The sequence below is a fragment of the Nycticebus coucang genome, chromosome 5 (genome assembly GCF_027406575.1).
Source record: "Nycticebus coucang isolate mNycCou1 chromosome 5, mNycCou1.pri, whole genome shotgun sequence".
NCBI lineage: Eukaryota > Metazoa > Chordata > Mammalia > Primates > Lorisidae > Nycticebus > Nycticebus coucang.
This window is the reverse complement of record NC_069784.1, coordinates 126,432,339-126,454,377: the sequence shown is the minus strand read 5'-3', so window position 1 is coordinate 126,454,377 and position 22,039 is coordinate 126,432,339. Positions and strand designations below refer to the sequence as shown.

Below are 22,039 nucleotides of genomic sequence, written 5' to 3'. Positions count from 1 at the left end.
TTAACACCAGATACTTATTTTCCTTTTTTTTTTTTTTTTTTTTTTTTTATTGTTGGGGATTCATTGAGGGTACAATAAGCCAGGTTACACTGATTGCAATTGTTAGGTAAAGTCCCTCTTGCAATCATGTCTTGCCCCCATAAAGTGTGACACACACCAAGGCCCCACCCCCCCTCCCTCCTTCCCTCTGTTTCCCCCCCCATAACCATAATTGTCATTGTCCTCATATCAAAATTGAGTACATAGGATTCATGCTTCTCCATTCTTGTGATGCTTTACTAAGAATAATGTCTTCCACGTCCATCCAGGTTAATACGAAGGATGTAAAGTCTCCATTTTTTTTAATGGCTGAATAGTATTCCATGGTATACATATACCACAGCTTGTTAATCCATTCCTGGGTTGGTGGGCATTTAGGCTGTTTCCACATTTTGGCGATTGTAAATGGAGCTGCAATAAACAGTCTAGTACAAGTGTCCTTATGATAAAAGGATTTCTTTCCTTCTGGGTAGATGCCCAGTAATGGGACTGCAGGATCAAATGGGAGGTCTAGCTTGAGTGCTTTGAGGTTTCTCCATATTTCCTTCCAGAAAGGTTGTACTAGTTTGCAGTCCCACCAGCAGTGTAAAAGTGTTCCCTTCTCTCCACAGCCACGCCAGCATCTGCAGTTTTGAGATTTTGTGATGTGGGCCATTCTCACTGGGGTTAGATGACATCTCAGGGTTGTTTTGATTTGCATTTCTCTAATATATAGAGATGATGAACATTTTTTCATGTGTTTGTTAGCCATTTGTCTGTCGTCTTTAGAGAAAGTTCTATTCACGTCTCTTGCCCATTGATATATGGGATTGTTGGCTTTTTTCACGTGGATTAATTTGAGTTCTCTATAGATCCTAGTTATCAAGCTTTTGTCTGATCGAAAATATACAAATATCCTTTCCCATTGTGTAGGTTGTCTCTTTGCTTTGGTTATTGTCTCTTTAGCTGTACAGAAGCTTTTCAGTTTAGTGAAGTCCCATTTGTTTATTTTTGTTGTTGTTGCAATTGCCGTGGCAGTCTTCTTCATGAAGTCTTTCCCCAGGCCAATATCTTCCAGTGTTTTTCCTATGCTTTCTTGGAGGATTTTTATTGTTTCATGCCTTAAATTTAAGTCCTTTATCCATCTTGAATCAATTTTTGTGAGTGGGGAAAGGTGTGGGTTCAGTTTCAGTCTTTTACATGTAGACATCCAGTTCTCCCAACACCATTTATTGAATAGGGAGTCTTTCCCCCAAGGTATGTTCTTGTTTGGTTTATCAAAGGTTAGGTGGTTGTAAAATGTTAGTTTCATTTCTTGGTTTTCAATTCGATTCCAAGTGTCTATGTCTCTGTTTTTGTGCCAGTACCATGCTGTCTTGACCACTATGGCTTTGTAGTACAGACTAAAATCTGGTATGCTGATGCCCCCAGCTTTATTTTTGTTACAGAGAACTGCCTTAGCTATACGGGTTTTTTCCGGTTCCATACAAAACGCAGAATCATTTTTTCCAAATCTTGAAAGTACGATGTTGGTATTTTGATAGGAATGGCATTGAATAGGTAGATTGCTTTGGGAAGTATAGACATTTTAACAATGTTGATTCTTCCCATCCATGAGCATGGTATGTTCTTCCATTTGTTAATATCCTCTGCTATTTCCTTTCTGAGGAGTTCATAGTTTTCTTTATAGAGGTCCTTCACCTCCTTTGTTAGGTATACTCCTAGGTATTTCGTTTGCTTTGAAACTGTGGTGGAGGGAGTTGTGTCCTTAATTAGCTTCTCATCTTGACTGTTATTGGTGTACACAAAGGCTACTGACTTGTGGACATTGATTTTATATCCTGAAACATTACTGTATTTTTTGATGACTTCTAGGAGTCTTGTGGTTGAGTCTTTGGGGTTCTCTAAGTATAAGATCATGTCATCAGCAAAGAGGGAGAGTTTGACCTCCTCTGCTCCCATTTGGATTCCCTTTATTTCCTTGTCTTGCCTAATTGTATTGGCTAGAACTACCAGCACTACGTTGAATAGTAAAGGTGACAGAGGACAACCTTGTCTGGTTCCAGTTCTAAGAGGAAAAGCTTTCAGTTTTACTCCATTCAGTAAAATATTGGCTGTGGGTTTGTCATAGATAGCTTCAATCAGTTTTAGAAATGTGCCACCTATGCCTATACTCTTCAGTGTTCTAATTAGAAAAGGATGCTGGATTTTATCAAATGCTTTTTCTGCATCTATTGAGAGGATCATGTGATCTTTATTTTTGCCTCTGTTAATATGGTGGATAACGTTTATAGACTTGCGTATGTTAAACCAGCCTTGCATCCCTGGGATGAAGCCTACTTGATCATGATGAATGACTTTTTTGATGATAAGCTGTAATCTATTGGCTAGGATTTTGTTGAGAATTTTTGCATCTATATTCATGAGTGAGATTGGTCTGAAATTCTCCTTTTTGTTTGTGTCTTTTCCTGGTTTTGGTATCAGGGTGATGTTTGCTTCATAGAATGTGTTGGGGAAGATTCCTTCTTCCTCCATTTTTTGGAATAATTTCTGCAGTACAGGAATAAGCTCTTCCTTGAAGGTTTGATAGAATTCTGGAGTGAAGCCATCTGGACCAGGGCATTTTTTGGTTGGAAGCTTTTTGATTGTTTCTTTGATCTCAGTGCTTGAAATTGGTCTGTTCAGGAGCTCTATTTCTTCCTGGCTGAGTCTAGGGAGAAGGTGTGATTCCAAATATTGATCCATTTCCTTCACATTGTCAAATTTCTGGGCATAGAGTTTCTGGTAGTATTCAGAGATGATCTCTTGTATCTCTGTGGGATCAGTTGTTATTTCCCCTTTATCATTTCTGATTGAGGTTACTAGAGATTTTACTTTTCTATTCCTCGTTAGTCTGGCCAATGGTTTATCTATTTTATTTATTTTTTCAAAAAACTAACTCCTTGTTTCATTAATTTTCTGAATGATTCTTTTGTTTTCAATTTCATTGATCTCTGATTTGATTTTGGATATTTCTTTTCTTCTACTGAGTTTAGGCTTAGATTGTTCTTCTTTTTCCAATTCCATAAGATCTCTTGTGAGATTGTTGATGTGCTCTCTTTCTGTTTTTCGAATGTAGGCATCTAAAGCGATGAATTTTCCTCTCAAAACTGCTTTTGCAGTATCCCACAGGTTTTGGTAGCTTGTGTCTTCATTGTTGTTATGCTCAAGGAAGTTAGTGATTTCCTGTTTTATTTCTTCCTGCACCCATCTGTTATTCAACAAAAGATTGTTTAATTTCCATGCCTTTGGGTGGGGTCGAGCATTTTTGTTAGAGTTGAGTTCCACCTTTAGTGCCTTATGGTCTGAGAAGATACAAGGTAAAATTTCAATTCTTTTGATTCTGTTGATATTTGTTTTGTGTCCCAGGATATGATCAATTTTGGAGAATGTTCCATGGGGTGATGAGAAGAATGTATATTCTTTATCTTCGGGATGGAGTGTTCTATATGCGTCTATCAAGCACAGTTGTTCTAGGGTCTCATTTAAATCTCTTATATCCTTGTTTAATTTCTGTTTAGAGGATCTGTCCAGCTCTGTAAGAGGAGTGTTAAGGTCCCCTGTTATTATGGTATTATCAGATATCATATTGCTCAGACTGAGTAAGGTCTGTTTCAAGAATCTGGGAGCATTTAAATTGGGTGCATAGATATTTAGAATTGAAATGTCTTCTTGTATTTTTCCCTTGACCAATATAAAGTGACCATCTTTGTCTTTTTTGACTTTAGTTGCTTTAAATCCACATGTATCTGAAAATAAAATTGCAACTCCTCTTTTCTTCTGGATTCCATTTGCCTGAAAAATTGTCTTCCAACCCTTGGCTTGGAGCTTTAATTTGTCTTTTGAAGCCAGGTGTGTTTCTTGCAGACAGCAAATGGATGGCTTGTGTTTTTTAATCCAGTCAACCAATCTATGTCTCTTCAGTGGGGAATTCAAGCCATTAACATTTATTGAGATAATTGATAAGTGTGGTAGTATTCTATTCGTCTTATTTTGTGAGAGTCCATTGCTTAGTTTTATCTTTTGCATCAGTGTGGAGGTTAGGTTCTGTCCTTTAATTTCTGAGTTCTTACTTTGCTGCTGATCCATTGTGGTGGTCAGTGTGCAGAACAGGTTGAAGTATTTCCTGTAGAGCTGGTCTTGTTGTGGCGAATTTCCTCAATGTTTGTATATCCATAAATGATTTGATTTCTCCGTCAATTTTTAAGCTTAGCTTAGCAGGGTACAGAATTCTGGGCTAGAAATTGTTCTGTTTAAGTAGATTAAAGGTAGATGACCATTGTCTTCTTGCTTGGAAAGTTTCATTAGAGAAGTCTGCGGTCACTCTGGTGGATTTGCCCCTGTAGGTCAACTGGCGCTTACTCCTGGCAGCTTGCAGAATCTTTTCTTTTGTCTTGACTTTGGATGGGTTCATCACAATGTGTCTTGGAGAAGCTCGGTTAGAGTTGAGGCGACCTGGGGTCCGATAGCCCTCTGAAAGCAGTGTGTCAGAATCTTTGGTGATGTTTGGGAAATTTTCTTTTATAATATTCTCTAGTATGGCTTCCATTCCTCTGCGGCATTCTTCTTCCCCTTCTGGAATTCCTATAACTCGTATGTTGGAATGCTTCATAAAGTCCCATAATTCTGACAGTGAACATTCTGCTTTCTCTCTCTTCTTTTCTGCCTCTTTTACTATCTGAGTTATCTCAAAAACTTTGTCTTCTACCTCTGAAATTCTTTCTTCTGCATGCTCTAACCTGTTGCTGATACTTTAAGTTCCCTGATTGACTGTTTCATTTCCTTCAGCTCTGCTATAGCCTTTTTATATTCTTCATATCGTTCATCTCTGATTTGATTCTGTTTTTGAATTTCCTTTTGGTTAATTTCCACTTTATTAGCAGTTTCCTTCATTGTTTCCATCATTTCTTTCATTGTTTTCAACATGTGTATTCTAAATTCCCTTTCTGTCATTCCTAACATTTCTGTATAGGTGGAATCCTCTGCAGTAGCTATCTCATGATCCCTTGGCGGTGTTGTTCTGGACTGGTTCTTCATGTTTCCTGGAGTTTTCTGCTGATTCTTCCTCATGGGTGATTTCTTTTATCTGTTTCCTTGCCCTAATTTTCCTTTCACATCCTCTTGCTCTTTAAGTTCTTGTGCCTGTGGACTAAGGGTTACAGGACCAGAACGGTGAGAAGGTTTAAGAGCAAAAAAGGGATGAAAGAAAGGAGGACTGAGTGATAAGAAAAAAAAAAAGAAAAATAGAGAAAGGAGAGGGGGTGGGTAAAAGGAATATTGACAAAAAGAAGAGAGGCACAGAAAGAGGGAGACAGAGCAATATAGGTGTACAGTAGGGTACTTTGATACAACCTTAAAAAAAAAAACACCACCTTCTGGGGGTGCCCAGTTGGGTGGTTCCCTTGAGGTCAGCATCTCTTTGCTAACCTGATCAGACACAGTACCCACCTCGACCAAGTAGAGAGGAAAGACAAAAATGCTATAAGTCAAACAAAAACAAGCAAACAGAAAACTTTACGGGATAAAATTGGCTGGAAAAACCAAATAATAGCGGTAGAAACACTAACAAAAATGAAGTTCTAATTATTGAAATAGGCAGCAATGGGAAATTATAATTAAACTAGAAAAATTGAGAAAAAGGATCTGTACGGAAAAGGTTGAACTTAAAAAACAAAACAACAATCCACAACATCAAAATAAACAAAAAACAACAACCAAAAACAAAGCAGTATGTATATGTTATTGAATATTGTCTGGGCAACACGTGGTCTTCTGGGGTATGAGATGTTAATTACAGTTCTGATACGACTGGAGGCTGCTAGTTTCTCAAACCCCAGCAGGTAGACACCCTAAATCTCTCTTCAGCCCACTTAAAAGGCACTTTGAACTTGTTCACTTGCTGAGCAGAAGCTTTCCCAGGGAAGTGCTTGTCGCTGGAATCACTGCTGAAGTGGCTATCCACTTACCCTGTGTGCCAAAACTGGTCTCCCTCTGCCCCCGAGGGTTAGGGCTGCAAGGCAGCTCAGACCCCGCCCTTAGGCTACTTGGTCGCTGGGTTACCAGCTCCCACCCAATTCTAGCTCTGCAACCCTGAGGGCGGAGCTTGCCGGGGCAGATCGCTCACAATGGCTGCCTGTGACCCAGAGCCAAACACTATTAGCTTCGTCTGGCTCAGCGGTTCAGAATGGGGCCCTAGACAACGGCCAAAGTTCTCCGCACTCCAGCTCAGGCTCTCCCCAAGGCAGTTCAGCTGAGTGCCAAGTCCAAAGACACCAAAACAGTTCACAGGTAAGGCCTTTCTGGTTTGCGGTCTCACTGCTACTGAACTTACAGTTGCGGGCGGGTTTAGACGGATTGAACACATGCGCCCACTTGCCAGTTTTCCACTGTTTTAGTCCTCCTCTTGTGGTCCAGAAGTCTCTCGCTGACTCCCTGTATCCTCTCAGGGGTGATGATAGGCAGATCCCACCAGCCAGAGGTGCCTGGAGTCCTATCTCCCCAGACTAACGGTGCCCAGATGCAAGGAACCTGTTACTCGGCTGCCATCTTGCTCCGTTGCCATCTTGCTCCGTCTCTCCTTCCAGATACTTATTTTCTAATCAAAACCTATAGTTACCTATTGAAATGTCAAACTAGGAAGAATTTTTCATTACTTGTCAATGAAACTGGGATATCTCTTACGGAGGGAACAGAGGAGCAGAGAATAAAATTTTATTCTAAATGTTATTTTTCTATTAAAATCTTAAAACTTAAAATTCAATTAGTAATTTCTCTTCACACATACATATACATATAATATTTACATGTAATATTTATTGTTTTCAATATATATATATTTTAGTATCTCTTCCTTTTCATCTTCCTTAGACTGCACTGGTATACTGTTTAAAAAATTTAGGTACCCAGTAAACTACTTTTTATAAAGTATTGATAAAACCAGTTAATATTACCTAGTTAAATTATGACTCTACACTTTTTTTGGTGAGAGGGAGACAGAGTCTCTCACCCTGGGTGGAGTGCCATGGTGTCATCACTCACTGCAACCTCAAACTCTTGGGCGCAAGTGATCCTCTTGCCTCAGCCTCTCGAGCAGCTGGGACTGTAGGCACCTGCCACAATGCTTGGCAATTTTGAGTGATGGGCCTTGCTCTTGCTCAGGCTGGTCTCAAACCCATAAGCTCAGATGATCTGCCCGCCTCGGCGTCCCAGAGTGCGAGGATTATAGGTGTGAGACACTGTGCCTGGCCTGAGATCTTTCCATCTCAGAAAATTCATAATGTTTTATAAAATTAGGAAAATGGAATTTTAAATTTTAAAGTATATTTTTAAGGTAATCACACTCGAAGACAGTAGTTCTTTGGAAGTTAAAAATTCACATCAAATAGATCAAGAGAACTGAAGGTTTTAGATTAAAAAATAATCAGCATATGATTTGGTACCACACAGAAATATGTAATTTAGATACCCTAATTTTACCAGAGCCAAGTGAACTTTCTCTGTTTTTGCACATTGTCAGCATTATGGCTATTTACTAATAATAGCAGCTATCATTTATGGAACACTCACTTTGTGCCAAAACCATACTAAGCACTTTAAAACTTATACATATATTTAATCTTTGCAACAATTCTGTAAATTAAGAGACTAAGACTTAAGCAATTGGCTATAGTTGCAGTTTATAAATGGCAGAAATGGATTTGAATTCATGTCTTATAGCATACATATGTAAGCTCATGTCACTACACACACATACACATACGCAGCCTCAGAATATATATTCTGGGAGAAATATTAAGCTGTTATTAAGGAGTATTTCCCATTATAAACTCTCCAATCATTACTGACTCATTTCAGTACATGACTGTTAGGGATGGAACTTTGGTGTTTTTGCTCTCTTTTGTCTTCAGATTTTATAAGGTTTACTTAGTCCCCGTATGGACTTGACCTGAATACTGTTGAAAGTTTCCAAGAATCTCTTGAGATTGTATTTCTAGAACTCTGTAATGGGAGAATCTGCTATTTACTACTGAGAAGGGCTGCATTCCACAGTCCTACTTTAGCTGCTTTAAAAGGCAGGGATCTTCCGCAGTGACCCCGCTTATGAAATCAAAGTATATTTAAAAGAAAATCAAAACCTCACGCAATATGTGAAGATAATCAATCAATTAACAAGTTTCTAAAACTTCCATAAAAAACACCACATACCTAAAAGCATGTCCTGAGGCATAAAAACCACTTAAAGACTTTGTTGATTTTTAGATTTTTTTTTGGAGACTGAGTCTTACTCCATTGCCCTCAGTTGAGTGCCCTGGCATCATCATAGCTCACAGCAACCTCAAACTTTGGAGCTCAAGAGATGGATTACAGGTCTGCACCACAATGCCCAGCTAGTTTTTCTTTAGTAAAGGCAGGATCTCTACCTTTTGCTCAGGCTGGTCTCGAACTCCTGAGTTGAAGCAATCCACTCCCAAAGTACTAGGATTACAGGTATGAGCCACCTTGCACAGCCAATTTTTAGACGTTTTATTGGTTTTAACAGAAAGATATAGCCTTTATCAACAGGGCTGCTTTGGTCTTGCCCCAAGCCCTGGTGCAAATGGAACTGTGGGAGTTTCATAGCCACACCCTTACAGATGCAGAACATTAAAGGAGAAGCAATGATCAGCTCTCGGAGCATCATTAGGTAAGCCAGCTGATCAGCAGCCGTTGTGGGCAAATCACCTGGGTCAGGATAGAATACCTGTTCTGCACATGTAATAAAGTCGGACACACAGCTTCCAATAGAGCATACCATTCTTATTTTTTCTCTAACCTTTTATCAGGGGAAGAAAAATAAAAACTTGATCTAGTAAAGTTTCTATCCTATGTCATCACTTGATCTAGTAAAGTTTCTATTATATATCATCACACCCTTTGTACTAGCAGCAGAATCTTCTTCTTAGAAGGGGGCTCCTCGCCCTCCTGCCTGAGGCTGAGGCTTTGAGGAGGGAGTTACACTCTTGAGGTGAGGCCCTCGTTCCTATGGCCTGGACTGGCTCATCTAGTACTGTGCAGGTGTTACAGTCTAAGGTAAGGTGAGAGCTCCTGGGGTGAGAGGTAGGCAGAGAAATGAATAAATAATTGCCTTAATTCTAAGATGGAGGAGGAGAAGAAGTTGGTAAGAATGAGTCTTTGCTTAAATCAAATGTAAATAATTCAAAATGTAAAGGAAATGTAAAATATCAAATTCCCAAAGTGCAAAATAATTGTCTGCACTTGGGATGAGATGTACATGTGGCATTAACAGGAGAGGGCAATTATAAACGGTGTCTAAAATAAGAAATGCCATGGTGTTTACCTTTTGGATGTCTTCTGTTGTTTCTGCAAAATAAACATTGAATTTTTTTACATTAGAGAAGTAAAAGTGTATCTCATATATAAACATATACTAATATTTTGTAGAACTCAAATTTATTGCAAATAATTGAAGCTCAAGTGGCTTCTGGGCCCTTTATATCTAATTTTCTGAAAATGCCTTTCAATTATCCCAATTATATATTCTTTCTTTCATTTTATTCTTTTTCTTTGACAGAGTTTTGCTTTGCCACCTGGGCTAGAGTGCAATGGCCTCAGCTCACAGCAATCTCAAACTCTTGGGTTTAAGCAATCCTCCTGCCTCAGCCTCCCGAGTACCTGGTATTACAGGCACTCCCCATAACTCTTGGCTAATTTTTCTACTTTTAGTAGTGATAGAGTCTCATTCTTCCTCAGGCTGGTCTTGAACTCCTGAATTCAAGCAATCCTCCTGCCTGGGCCAATCCTCATGCCTAGGATTATAGGCGCGAGCCATGGCGCCTGGCCCATCTAGCCTTTCCTGCACATAAAACAACCTTACTATGCAGGTATCTGAGCATTAGGTGTCTCTTCCTTAATCCCTAAGAACTAATTCATGTTAATACATTTCAAAAGATTCCAAAAACTATGCACTATTAAAAAAAAAGAAGAAAGCAGAAGCCACCACGAAAAACGTGTAAAGATGATTATGCTGTTGATTTTTTGACATTTTATTGGTTTTAACCAAAAGATTCAGTCTTTTAACCAACAGCATCACCTTGCTAAGCAGTATTGCAAGTGAAATTGTGGGACAGATTTACACAGCCACCTCCTTACAGACATCCTTACAGATGAACCGATTACATGTCTCATCCTTGAAAACTGTTTAATGAGAGAAGCATATAAAGTACGTCCCTCCCCACCAATCTCAGCTTGAAGTAACCACATTTAACACTTCTACGTCCATCTTTTCAGCTCCAGCACTGCCCTCACCAAAATGATTTGTTTTTAAAATAAAGATGCAATAGGAAACATTGTGTTTTCTGCTAAGTATATGCGGACACTCTTGTTAGTAGGTGGAGAGCCTCTTCATTCAACAGCTGTGCAATATGCCCGTCACGTTTATGGGCATGCCACACCTTCTCTTGGTTTCTCACTGGATGGGCATTTTATGGAGTGTCCTATCACAAATGCTGCAAAGAACAAACTCAAGGCACAAATCCACCCACACTTGGGTAAGACCATTTATGCAGGTTAAACTGTTGGGTGAAGGGCATATTCACATTTTTAATTCAAATGGGCATTACTGAATTTTGCTTCTAACATTTCAAATATTTACACTCCCACCAATAGTTTTGGAGTGCCTCTTTTTTTTTTTTTTTTTTTAATGTTTTGGCCAAGTTTTTTGGGGGCCTAACGTAGCCACAAACTCTTTCCCCCTCTCCTACCTCCTCTCCTAAGACAAAGACACAAAGGATCTGGCTAACCCACCCTTTAAGAAGTTCCTGCCAAAAGACCCTAGCTTTATAGTCAAGCTGTGGAACTGCCTAGGCCCCATAAAAAAGTGGTCTGTAACTGCCCCTGGGCACAGACGCAGATGCCACTTTTGCAATGCCCAAGTGGGTCATTATCCCCTTTCAATAAACCCGGCCTGGACATCTCCTCCGGGACTCATCTCTGAGCACCACTGTTTACACCTTTCAAAGGTCATAGCTTTCCCCCTTCTTCTTAATTCATTTAAATGCTTTTCTGACTACTAATATGGGTGACCATTTTTAAATTTTACTGGAAGTTTGTGTTTGTTTTTTGAAGATGCCCAAGTATATTCTCTGTTCTTTAAAAAGGAGCTCTTGTTTCTTTTTTGGGATATACAGCGTTTCTTCTTCTTTTTTTTTTTTTTGTAGAGACAGAGTCTCACTTTGTCACCCTCAGTAGAGTGCTGTGGTGTCACAGCTCACAGCAACCTCCAACTCCTGGGCTTAGGCAATTCTCTTGCCTTAGCCTCCCGAGTAGCTGGGACTATAGGTGCCCGCCACAATGCCTGGTATACAGTGTTTCTTTATATAATAGGGATATTAATCTTTTTATGTCTGTCACATGTATATTACACTTTTACTTACAGAATTTAATTTTTTGGGTGGTGCCCGTAGCTTAGTGGGCAGAGCGCTGGCCACATACACTGAGATTGGCGGGTTTGAACCTGGCCAGGGCCAGCTAGAACAACAATGACAATTGCAATTAAAAAATAGCCAGGCATTATGGCAGGTGTCTGTAGTCCCAGCTACTTGGGAAGCTGAGGCAAGAGAATTGCTAAAGCCCAAGAGTTTGAGGTTGCTGTGAGCTGTGACACCACAGCACTCTACCCAGGGCGGCAGCTTGAGACTCTATTAATCTCTAATTCAGCTGGTATTATTTCTTTTTTGTTTCAGACAAAGACTCACTCTGTTGCCCCCTGCTAGAGTGCTGTGGTGTCACAGCTCCCAGCCACCTCAAACTCCTGGGCTCAAGTGATGCTCTTGCCTCAGCCTCCCAAGCAGCTGGGACAACAGGTGTGAGCTACCTCACTTGGCCTGGTATTTTTCATGAATGGTTTCATTTAGTGGGTCTCAACATGAATGAAACAATTAGCTATATTTTAGGACTTACCACTGGTCTTCAAAACTTTATGTGATCTTGAGGAAGGTTCTGGGAAGAAAAAAATGAAGCCAGCACCGTTTGAAAAACCAAATCAAAATAGTTTCTCATACATTAATTATTAGTTTATTGACAGATTCACTGAGCTGTAGAAATTTTTTATCAATTTTTACTAAATCCGCACTGCTTGGAAATACTTAAGAGCAAGAAATTCACACTGTCAAAATGGTAGGATAAATGTTAAGCCAGGGAACTAGAAATCACAAAATACTGCAGAAAAGGAGAGCTGACGTATCAACCTTACTGCTAGCAGCTGCGGCTTCCTCAGCCTTAACTCCCACCTACAAGCTGGTAACACTCAATTGTATGTTTTTATGCCAGAGCTATCCCAAACTTCAGCCTCGGCAAAGGCAACGCACACCCCAGTCTCTTCCCACCCCTCTCCTCACAATCTGCCTCTATCTGCACCTCCTCTCTTGGTTAGCTACTGAGCTGGCTAGTGACAAGGGTGTCAATTTCTGTTTTCTGTGGGTTCCCAGTCATGCTCACCCCAATGCTCAAAGTCACTACTCTGTTGATCCAAGCCCCCTTCCCTTCTCACCCAGACTAGCTGGACCAAGCTGGCTAGTGACAAGGGTGTCAATTTCTGTCTTCTGTGGGTTCCCAGTCATGCTCACCCCAACCCCCAAAGTCACTACTCTGTTGATCCAAGCCCCCTTCCCTTCTCACCCAGACTAGCTGGACCAAGCTGGCTAGTGACAAGGGTGTCAATTTCTGTGGGTTTCCAGTCATGCTCACCCCAACCCCCAAAGTCACTACTCTGTTGATCCAAGCCCCCTTCCCTTCTCACCCAGACTAGCTGGACCATCTCAGCCTGCATGATGGAGGCTGAGAAGCCGAGCCGAGCCAGTGCCGCTGATCTACTCTGCTTAGCTGACAATCTCTCCACACCTCGATGATTATCTAGTGAAGGTTTCACTATGACCATGAGGGTGTTTATCTCAGGAGACTCTGAGGCTGTAGTCACACACAGATGACAGGCGTTGTGATATCGGTGGAGGAAAGGTTCCTTTGATGATAAGTTTCCCCTGATGAATCCCTCAGATGTTTTGTTAAAATGAAAGTCACCTTTCTGTTGTTTAAACATTTTGCCACTTTGATGTTGCTTTCTATCAGATAAAATTTCCTAGGTTGGTTTTCTCGTATTTCACTATAAAGATTTTAGAATTGTAACTGAGGCAGAACGGATTTAAGAGGCTACTCTCACTGTTCTCCAGAACCGCTGGCCTTCTGACCAGTAAAGCTTGTTTGGACCCAAACCCATCTCTGCGTATTGGCTGATGGTGACAGGGCCAGCTAGACTTTGTCCGTTAACACTCCTGGTCTCCCTGCCTGCTTCATTCTCCACCTATAGCCAGAGTTTTTTCCCTAAAAGGCAAACATTCTCAGAGTTCCTTGCTTAAAAATCCTACCTCAGTTTGCAGGATCAAGTTCAAAAGCTGTGTGTGCCCTACTGGGCCTCCAAGATCAGGCTCCTCTCTGCCTAACTCCAGCCACATCTATTTAGACTTCATCTTACTCCCCCCCCACCCTGCCATTCCTTGCTCTTGGTCAGGCTGGACGCTGGCAGTAGACTCTGTCCTGCTGCACGTGCGGTAGGGTCTTCCGCCCTGTGATCTTCCCTTCTCGTCCCTCCCACCCGCGTCACAGACTGGCATTCATTCATTCCCACTTCTGTGTGTCTTCCGCTGGGAGCTCCTTGCCAGGAGGAACCACGTGTACCTTTTTCCCCTTGCATTTCTAGTTCTTAGCCTGGCATAAAGTAGATACTCAATATATTCTGATGAAAATAAAACCAAACATTTGAGGGCTAAGAGAATAACTACCTCCTGGGGTGTGGTGCAGCCAGTGTAGGTGAGGACGGGGTCAGCTCATGTGTGTGTTGCTCATGGGATTCACCAAGAGCTAACGGGGCCCGAGCATCCACACATCGACGGTAAGATGCTGTGCAAAGACTCAGTCGCAAAGTTGACTGACATGTTTTATACTCACTGGGAAAGAAAAAGGTGAGTAGAAAAGGGCCGGAGAACGAAAGCTTAGAGACCCCTGTTGAGGCAGCAGCAGCTGTTTTCAAACTGGAGCGAGCTCCAAAACCAGACAGAAATACTTTTTTTTTTTTTTTTTGGTTAGACTGAAAAGGATTTTGATTGCCAGTCTCCCATTGGTATTAATTTTTTTTTCTTTTATTAAATCATAGCTGTGTACATTGATATGATCATGGGGCATCATTCACTAGCTTCACAGACCGTTTACCAAGTTAATTTTTGATTACAACATTCTACTTACCAGATTTTCTTCTCAGCCGATAAGGAGTAGAACCTTCTTTAGAGCCACAAAGTGCTTTGGTCTCCCCCTCGGGGCTGTAACAGAAGCCTGGGTGGTCTGTGAAGAGAAGCGGGGGTGTCAGGCCCAGCGCAGTGCTCTGGGACTTCTCACGAAAATGGACATAACTAGTTTAGATCACTATGGATTTTCTCTTTTTTCATCAGACATGGACACTATCCCCTTCCCACAGTCAGCAGGGAACGTGTATCTCTGGGCTTTTGTTGACATTGGGACTACTGGGACTATTCCCCCTTTCTGTAGCAGAAAAAGCTGCAAACTGGCTTCTCCCTAACGAGAAGGGAACTCCCTTTGCACTTGTGAAAGTTGTCCTCCAGTGCAAAGACTCAGTATTGTCCCAGATGTTGCTCCTTTGAACATCTGAGGAAAGCTCTACATTCTCTTTTTCTTTTTCCTCGAGGCAGAGTCTTACTATGTCACCCTCAGTAGAGTGCAGTGGCATCACAGCTCACAGCAACCTCAAACTCTCGGGCTTAAGTGATTCTCTTGCCTCAGCTTCCCAAGTAGCTGGGACTACAGGAGCCCGCCACAACACCTGGCTATTTTTCTGTTGTAGTTATCATTGTTGTTTAGAAGGCCCGGGCTGGGTTTGGACCCACCAGTCCCAGTGTGGCTGGTGCCCTAACTGCTGAGCTATGGTGCCGAGCTGGCTTTACATTCTCTTACTAGAATTTCATAGAGTTGCTGAGTGTGTTGGCTCATGCCTGTAATCCTAGCACTGTACATAAGAGGCTGAGGTGGGTGGATCACTTGAGCTCAGAAGTTTGAGACCAGCTTAAGCAAGACTGAGACCCCATCTCTATTAAAAATAGAAAAACTAGGGCAGCGCCTGTGGCTCAGTCGGTAAGGCGCCGGCCCCATATACCGAGGGTGGTGGGTTCAAGCCCAGCCCCGGCTGAACTGCAACCAAAAAATAGTTGGGTGTTGTGGCAGGCGCCTGTAGTCCCAGCTACTCGGGAGGCTGAGGCAAGAGAATCGCTTAAGCCCAGGAGTTGGAGGTTGCTGTGAGCTGTGTGATGCCATGGCACTCTACTGAGGGCCATAAAGTGAGACTCTGTCTCTACAAAAAAAAAAAAAAAAAAAATAGAAAAACTAGCTGGGCATGTGGTGGGCACCTATAGTCCCACCTACTTGTTAGGCTGAGGCAGGAACGTTTGAGCCCAAAGAGTTTGAGGTTGTTGTGAGCTATGATGCTATAACACACTACCCAAGGGTGACAGAGTAAGACTCTGTGTCAAAAAAAATAATAAAAATAAATTTTTTTTCATGGAGTTTGTGTCTTTCCACTCTGCTTAAAGGGAATATTGGTGTAAGATGTTCTGGCCCCATTTTAAGGCACTGTAGCATATTCAATGATCATCTGTATTCTGAAGCCTAAAAGGCAAACAATTCTTGGATACAGCTCCTCAAATTAGGGGTAAGGCTCTCCAAGGGTATCTTAATTTCAAAGAGTTCTGAGATTGTGAAGACCACATACATTTCTCAAATGTCAAAAGTTACACAATGAGGTCATGTGGTCCAATGGACCGGCCTACCCTGCTCGCATTCAGCCAAGTTCAAACTCGGGACTGGGTCAATGAGGTCATGGCCTCAGGCTGAGTTGCTGTGGGCTAGGCCCGGGCCTGGAAGAAATGCATGTGGTACCAATTAGTGCCCTGAAACCATTCTGGGCACTCACAGACTATCCCTGATTTCTAAGCACTAGCCCAGAGTCTAGGAACAAACAAAATAAATTGAGTGGAGTGGAACCAGCCGCAATAGCAGCTGCCTGCAGACTTCTCCACACCTCCTGCTTCATCTTCTTTTTTTTAAATTTTTTTGAGACAGAGTCTCACTTAGTCACCCTCGGTAGAGTGCCACAGCATCATCATAGTTCACAGCAACCTCAAACTCCTCAAGTCATCCTCTTGCCTCAGCCTCCCAAGTAGCTGGCACTGAAGGTGTCTGCCATAACATTCAGCTTAATTTTTATTTTTAGTAGAGATGGGGTCTCACTCTTGCTCATGTTGGTCTTGAACTCCTCAGCTCAGGAGATCCACCCACCTGGGCCTCCCAGAGTGCTAGGATTACAAGTGTGAGTCACCTGGCCCAGCCTAAAAGAAGAATTGTTCACGTGTAAGTTTCTGGCAGACTTGCCTGTGAGTGTTGAAAGCCTTTGTTTTCTCTTTCTATTCCATCTAACCTGAGAAATAACAAAGGTGTGATGAGTGCTGTTGAATAAGATCTTCTTTAGGAAAGACGTGATGTGTTTATTCCCTGCCTACTTTTATAAACCTAGAAAGACTCACACGTGGGGATGGTTGTGTTTTAGACTTTTCTACTGCACATGGAAAATCGATTCTTGCGATAACTCACATGGACATTTTAGAGGAGGGATGAAGTTGGAAATGCACTGTTGGGCTCTATTTTGTGGTGATGGTGGAGGTAGTTGATGCAGAAACCTGGACAGTGGCCTTCCATCAACTGACTCCCGGGCAAACCAGGGAGAGTCAACTCAGAAGTCAATCGGGCAAGCAGGGATTAAACTGTCTGCCATGATCGTCACGACAGTGATGATTTTGTAAACTTTTAGAAAATGTGATAGATACAAGTAGACAGTGACATTGCAAATTGTGTTCAGGAAATAAAACTTACGGGTGGCATCCATTTCCAGGATTGCTTGCTTAGCCTGAAAGAGAAAAAGTGTAGCTATAATTGTGATCATTAGCATTATTTTCCTTTAAGCTCCCAATCCTAACCCAGATCATATCCCTCCCGAATAAATGGATTTTAAAAAACTTTTATTTTTCATCGTTTTAGTCAAGTGCAGTGGTGAGAAAAGGGGAAAGAATAGAACCAAGAGTTCCATCTGTGACTGTGAGTAAGGCAACTCACCTCCGTCAGACCAGCCCTACAAAGCTTTCATAAACTCACTGCTATGTTTCTGTTTCCGGGGATCCAATCAGATGAGCGCCCTCACGCGGGTGGTAGATGTGACGCGGCTAATGCCCCAGAGCTAAGACTGCACCCCACCCTGCAAGGGGGGCCTTTCCTACGCCTGGCTGATTATCAGGCTGGGCAGCTTATTAAAAACTACAGATTCCTGCCACCCAACCCTGATGTACTGAACCAAAGCTCAAGGCACATAGAGCCTGGTATCTTGATCACCAGCCCTCCCCATGCCATTGGGGTTCTTAGAATTGTTTTGAGTTGATTGTGAAGTGGCTGCTGGACATTCCCTCCTTCTGAATTGTCACCAGCTAACTCTTCCTGTTTCCCCTGCCCCACTTCACAACTCCCATCGTGCAGCCAAGAACCTGGAAGAGGTAGGGAGAATGAGCTGCCATGTGGAGGAAGGGCTCTGAAGGATGAGGTGTGTGATCCCAACCTGACGAGGTGGGCGCGCTCCTGTGTCCCAAAGTGCTTCCTCCGCTGTGAGATGGGATAATGGTCTGTTATTAGGATCCAGTGATGGGCTAGACTACCAGCCCTTCTAGGAGTTTGTGCCTGATAACTTCTGTCTTTTCTTTCTCTACACACACTTCTCCCCTCTTTGTCCCTTGTCTTCTGAAGTTTAATGATGTGGGGCTTCTTTTTTTTTTTTTTTTTTTTTTGAGACAGAGTCTCATTACGTTGCCCCAGGTAGAGTGCCGGGGTGTCATAGCTCACAGCAACCTCAAACTCTTGGGCTTCAGTGATTCTCTTGCCTCAGTCTCCCAAGTAGCTGGGACTACATGCGCCCACCACTACACCTGGCGTTTTTTTTTTTTTTTTTTGGTTGCAGTTGTCACTGTTTGGCAGGCCCAGGCTAGGTTTGAACTTGCCAGCTCCAGTGTATGCGGCTGGTGCCCTGGCCGCTGAGCTACAAGTGCTGAGCCCTCTTTTTGCTATTGTTATCATATGTTACTGATGTTTAGGGGAATATAAAAAGATAAGTGAATTGTCCTGCCATGGATCATTTCACATAAAGATTCAAAGAAAATAAAAAAATTACTTTAGGTAGCTTTTTTTTGGCTCTTTAATGCCATTTTCTAAGGGTAGTACATTTTAACCTACAAACACAATGCTAAAAGTAACTTTAAAAATAATTTTACTCATTTTTCTGGGATCTGTGATATTATAGTTAAAACATTTAGGCTGAGTAGCAATCATATTTAGTTAAAAAAAAAAAATACAGGGGCCCCTGAACAGTTACCTTAATTTTGAGAAAACAAATGCTTAGAACTTTGTAACACTGATGAACGTTACAATATCTCTAATGTATATTCTAATGCACATTTTAGATAACTGTCAAACACAATGCTAGCTCAGTTTCCTGCAAGTGTATTTATAGAACCAAGTGAATATATATATGAAATACAAAAGTACCTACCTTAACCTTCATTCTAAATTAGTGTGGACAAGAGTTAAGTTGATATACCATATATAAGAATGAGTAATATAGCTATTTCTAAGACGTTCTTTGGTATCTTTAAACCTGACTCCTTCAAAACAATTTTTATCTAGGCTTTGAATGTTCATTTCCCAAAGTGCCATTTCCGACCACTAGGTGTCACCCAAGGACCACCCTTGAATTAGGAATGTGGCGGTAAGAGGAACCAATGAATTTCCCACAGTGGCACGGACGTTAGACCAGTGATACATTATTTGATGTTTAATAACATTTTCCGTATGCATTTATTTCATAGAAATATATTTTTAAAACTTTAAGAAAATAATAGAGGAAATTTATGTGTAACGATGTATGTAAAAATTCTGCTTAAATAAAAAAAATTATAACATTATAGTAGAGTATATTAAACAAGTATGTTTTTAGTGCCAGTGGGAACAATATAGTTAAGATGCTGTTTGGGGCCAGAAGGACCTGGGTTTGAATTGGGTATGGTCATGGACTAGCAATATAAACTTGGGTGATTCATTGAATGTTTCTGAGCCTCTGTTTTTATTTCTCTAAAATAGGGAGACTAAGACCCATCTCATAACTTGCTTTGCTGAGGGTGAAATAAGAGTATAAAGTACTTACTTAGCGCAGTGTATACATGCTCAGTAAGTTGTAGTAGAAAAAAAAAGTTTTAGATTCTAAAACCATCAGCAATTTGGGCCAAAAGTATAATTCTATACCAACCGTCTTAACCATTCGAATCTATAAAGCGAAAACTTCCTGGAATACACATACCTAGTGTGGGAGAGAGAGGATGTGAGCTAATCCCATTCTGTAAAGGTTTTGAAACTGCCTTTCAGAATCTCTTTAGCAATTCTGACATTCCCAGTAGAAAGGTAAACAGAAGGTGGGGCGAATGCCACTTTGCCATTGCTCACAAGGGCCTTGGAAGGCACGAGGCCAGCAGCCAGATGATTAACCATGAAGAACACGCAGCCACCTCTCCGCGTGAGCAACCTTGCCTCTCATGACACCCCGAAGAAATGAAACTCATGCTTTCAAAATACACACCTAGGCACACTCATTTCCTGAGTACAAAATAACTGCTGGCAGCCCGGAGAACAAGCTTTGAACGCTTTTCGGTCTACACAGAGGGCAAAACAGACTTCATCCTTTCTCAGAACTCTCAGCCCTCCTGACTTTCCACCAGGGTCAACTCTCACGATCACCATCCTGTGCTGTGCCCCATCCTGCACCTCCTGGCCCCACCTTGCTTCATTTCACCACGGATGTGGATAACCCGCTCACCACCCTTCCTCCACCAGTTTATCTCCAACAACCTTCTCCTCCACTCCTGGACAGCACCACAGAAGCAGAGCCTCCCCCAGAACCTGATCACACTCAGAACGGCCCATCTCTAACACAGGACTCTGAAGTCCCTTCTCTAGCTACAGATTTCCGGTTCTATCTCACCAACTTCAACTCCTGCTAAACCAGCTCTGACTGCAACACCAGCTATCCCTGGACCCCAGTCTAGTTTCCCCGTTGGGTTTTGCTCTCCAAAAACTCAGCCTGGAAATCCTGCTCCCCTACTGCCTCCTTCCGTCCCCTGCCCAGTGAACCTCCCTCACCCAGACACTCCCTGTCCTTCAGGAACCCACCTGCCCTGTGGTTCCTCTCCTCTAGTTCCCAAGTCGCTGAGCAGATTTTATTTTATTTTATCATTTTTTTTTTTTTTATGCTGAGCAGATTTTAAAAGGACATCACTAGACTGATTCACAGCAGCCAGCTTCAGTTGGGTCTTTGATGCCTTTTACAAATAATTTTAGTAACCTCCAGTGACTATTCCATTTTCTTTAGCAATTGTTTGGAAACTTTCCGTTTGCCCTTAGGTATCCAACCCCCTCTCTGGTCAGTGAATCGAACCCTTCATCTTCCCTCCATCAAGGCCACCTCAAGATTCCTCTGCCCTCCATTCCTGTGCCTTCGACCCCCGCCTGTCACCCTCCTGCAGTTTCCGCATTCCTCTGACAAAGCAAGACACAAGAAGCTTGCTTTGATTTTCCCTCACCCCAGTCTACCACCACCTTTTCTTCTTCTCTAAACTGTGTGGGGAGGGTGCGGGGGGCGGAGTCTACACCCCACCTGTTCCTTCTTCTCTCGCTTTGTCGTCAATCCTGTAATTCTGACCTTGTCTCTTAGTTGCCAAATCTAAAATCTAGTTTTCTGTTTTAATCTTTTCTGATTTCTACAGCCTCCAAGGCTGTCTCTCACTCCCCGTCCCTGAGATTCAGTCCTTCTTTCCCGCACAAGACCTTCTCTCCTCTCTCCTCCCTGCCCCCATGGCCACTCTTTCTTTGGCTGTTCTCCAAAGTTTTCAGCAGGTCCCTCACCAGCTGGGATCCCCAGCGGCTCTTCTTTCCTGTCCACAGTTTTGTGGGCCACTCTGTCCAGTCTTAGGGCTTCAGCCACTGCCTCTAGTGAAGGTGCCTCTAGAAGTTGGGTCTCTGGAAGCCAAAGACCCAACTTTTCACCTGCTCTGACCTCTTCCTCTTGCTGGCACCTAACCAGCTCCTCCCTTCTGCAGCCCAGCTTGGGACTCACCACACCACGCTCTTCACGCTTAGTGGGCAAAATCCTGTCCTCTCTGTCTCAGGGGTGGGTTGCCCCCTCTGTGGCTGGGGCTCCACACTGGTGCTCCTTATCTGTTTCTGGATTACTAAATCTCCACTTTCACTCCCACAGCTTGTCTCACTGTCCCCAAAGTTACACTCTTCACAATACAGGGCAGACCATGCCAGCCCCTCGTCCCAAGGCCAGTACAGCCCAGACTCCTGTGTGTGTCCACAGCCCTCCCTGGGTCACCTGAGTGTCCTCCAGCTCCCGGCTTCACCTCCTGCCCTGGCTCCCAGCACACAGTCCTCCCACCTGGGCAGCACCGAGGGCCCGTTCTTGTCCCTTTGTGTTCATGCTGGCCTCCTGGCCTGGTTTCCCTTTTCCTTTCTCCTACTAATAAAAATAGTCCTTATCTTTCAAGACTGAGGACAAGGCGTTTTCAATCCTCTCCCTACTCAACTGCATCAAACCTTTCATCCCTCCACAACACCTCATACACCTGTTACCTCCTCACGGTCAGCAGTTAACGACCTGCACGGTGCCCTCACCCATAAACTCCTTCCAGTCTGATCCTGCTTCCCTGGCATTCCCACAGCCTCGCACAGCTCTGGTCACAGCAGGTGCAGGCTGCTCTGAATATTCCTCATAACTCCATTT

The 22,039-nt window shown here is 42.6% G+C and overlaps 1 protein-coding gene across 2 annotated transcripts in view; it reads right to left on the bottom strand.

Moving 5' to 3' along the window:
- The window catches only part of PLEKHG1 (pleckstrin homology and RhoGEF domain containing G1), a 246,192-nt gene that overhangs the window by 10,394 nt on the left and 213,759 nt on the right, over window positions 1-22,039 (bottom strand). For both annotated transcript variants that reach the window (XM_053592226.1, XM_053592225.1), the window contains 4 exons: window positions 17,041-17,074; window positions 14,350-14,445; window positions 12,016-12,054; window positions 9,395-9,417 (listed from right to left, as the gene is read on the bottom strand). In XM_053592226.1, the coding sequence (XP_053448201.1) occupies window positions 9,395-9,417; window positions 12,016-12,054; window positions 14,350-14,445; window positions 17,041-17,074 (192 nt within the window). The remainder of the gene's footprint in view (window positions 1-9,394; window positions 9,418-12,015; window positions 12,055-14,349; window positions 14,446-17,040; window positions 17,075-22,039) is intronic.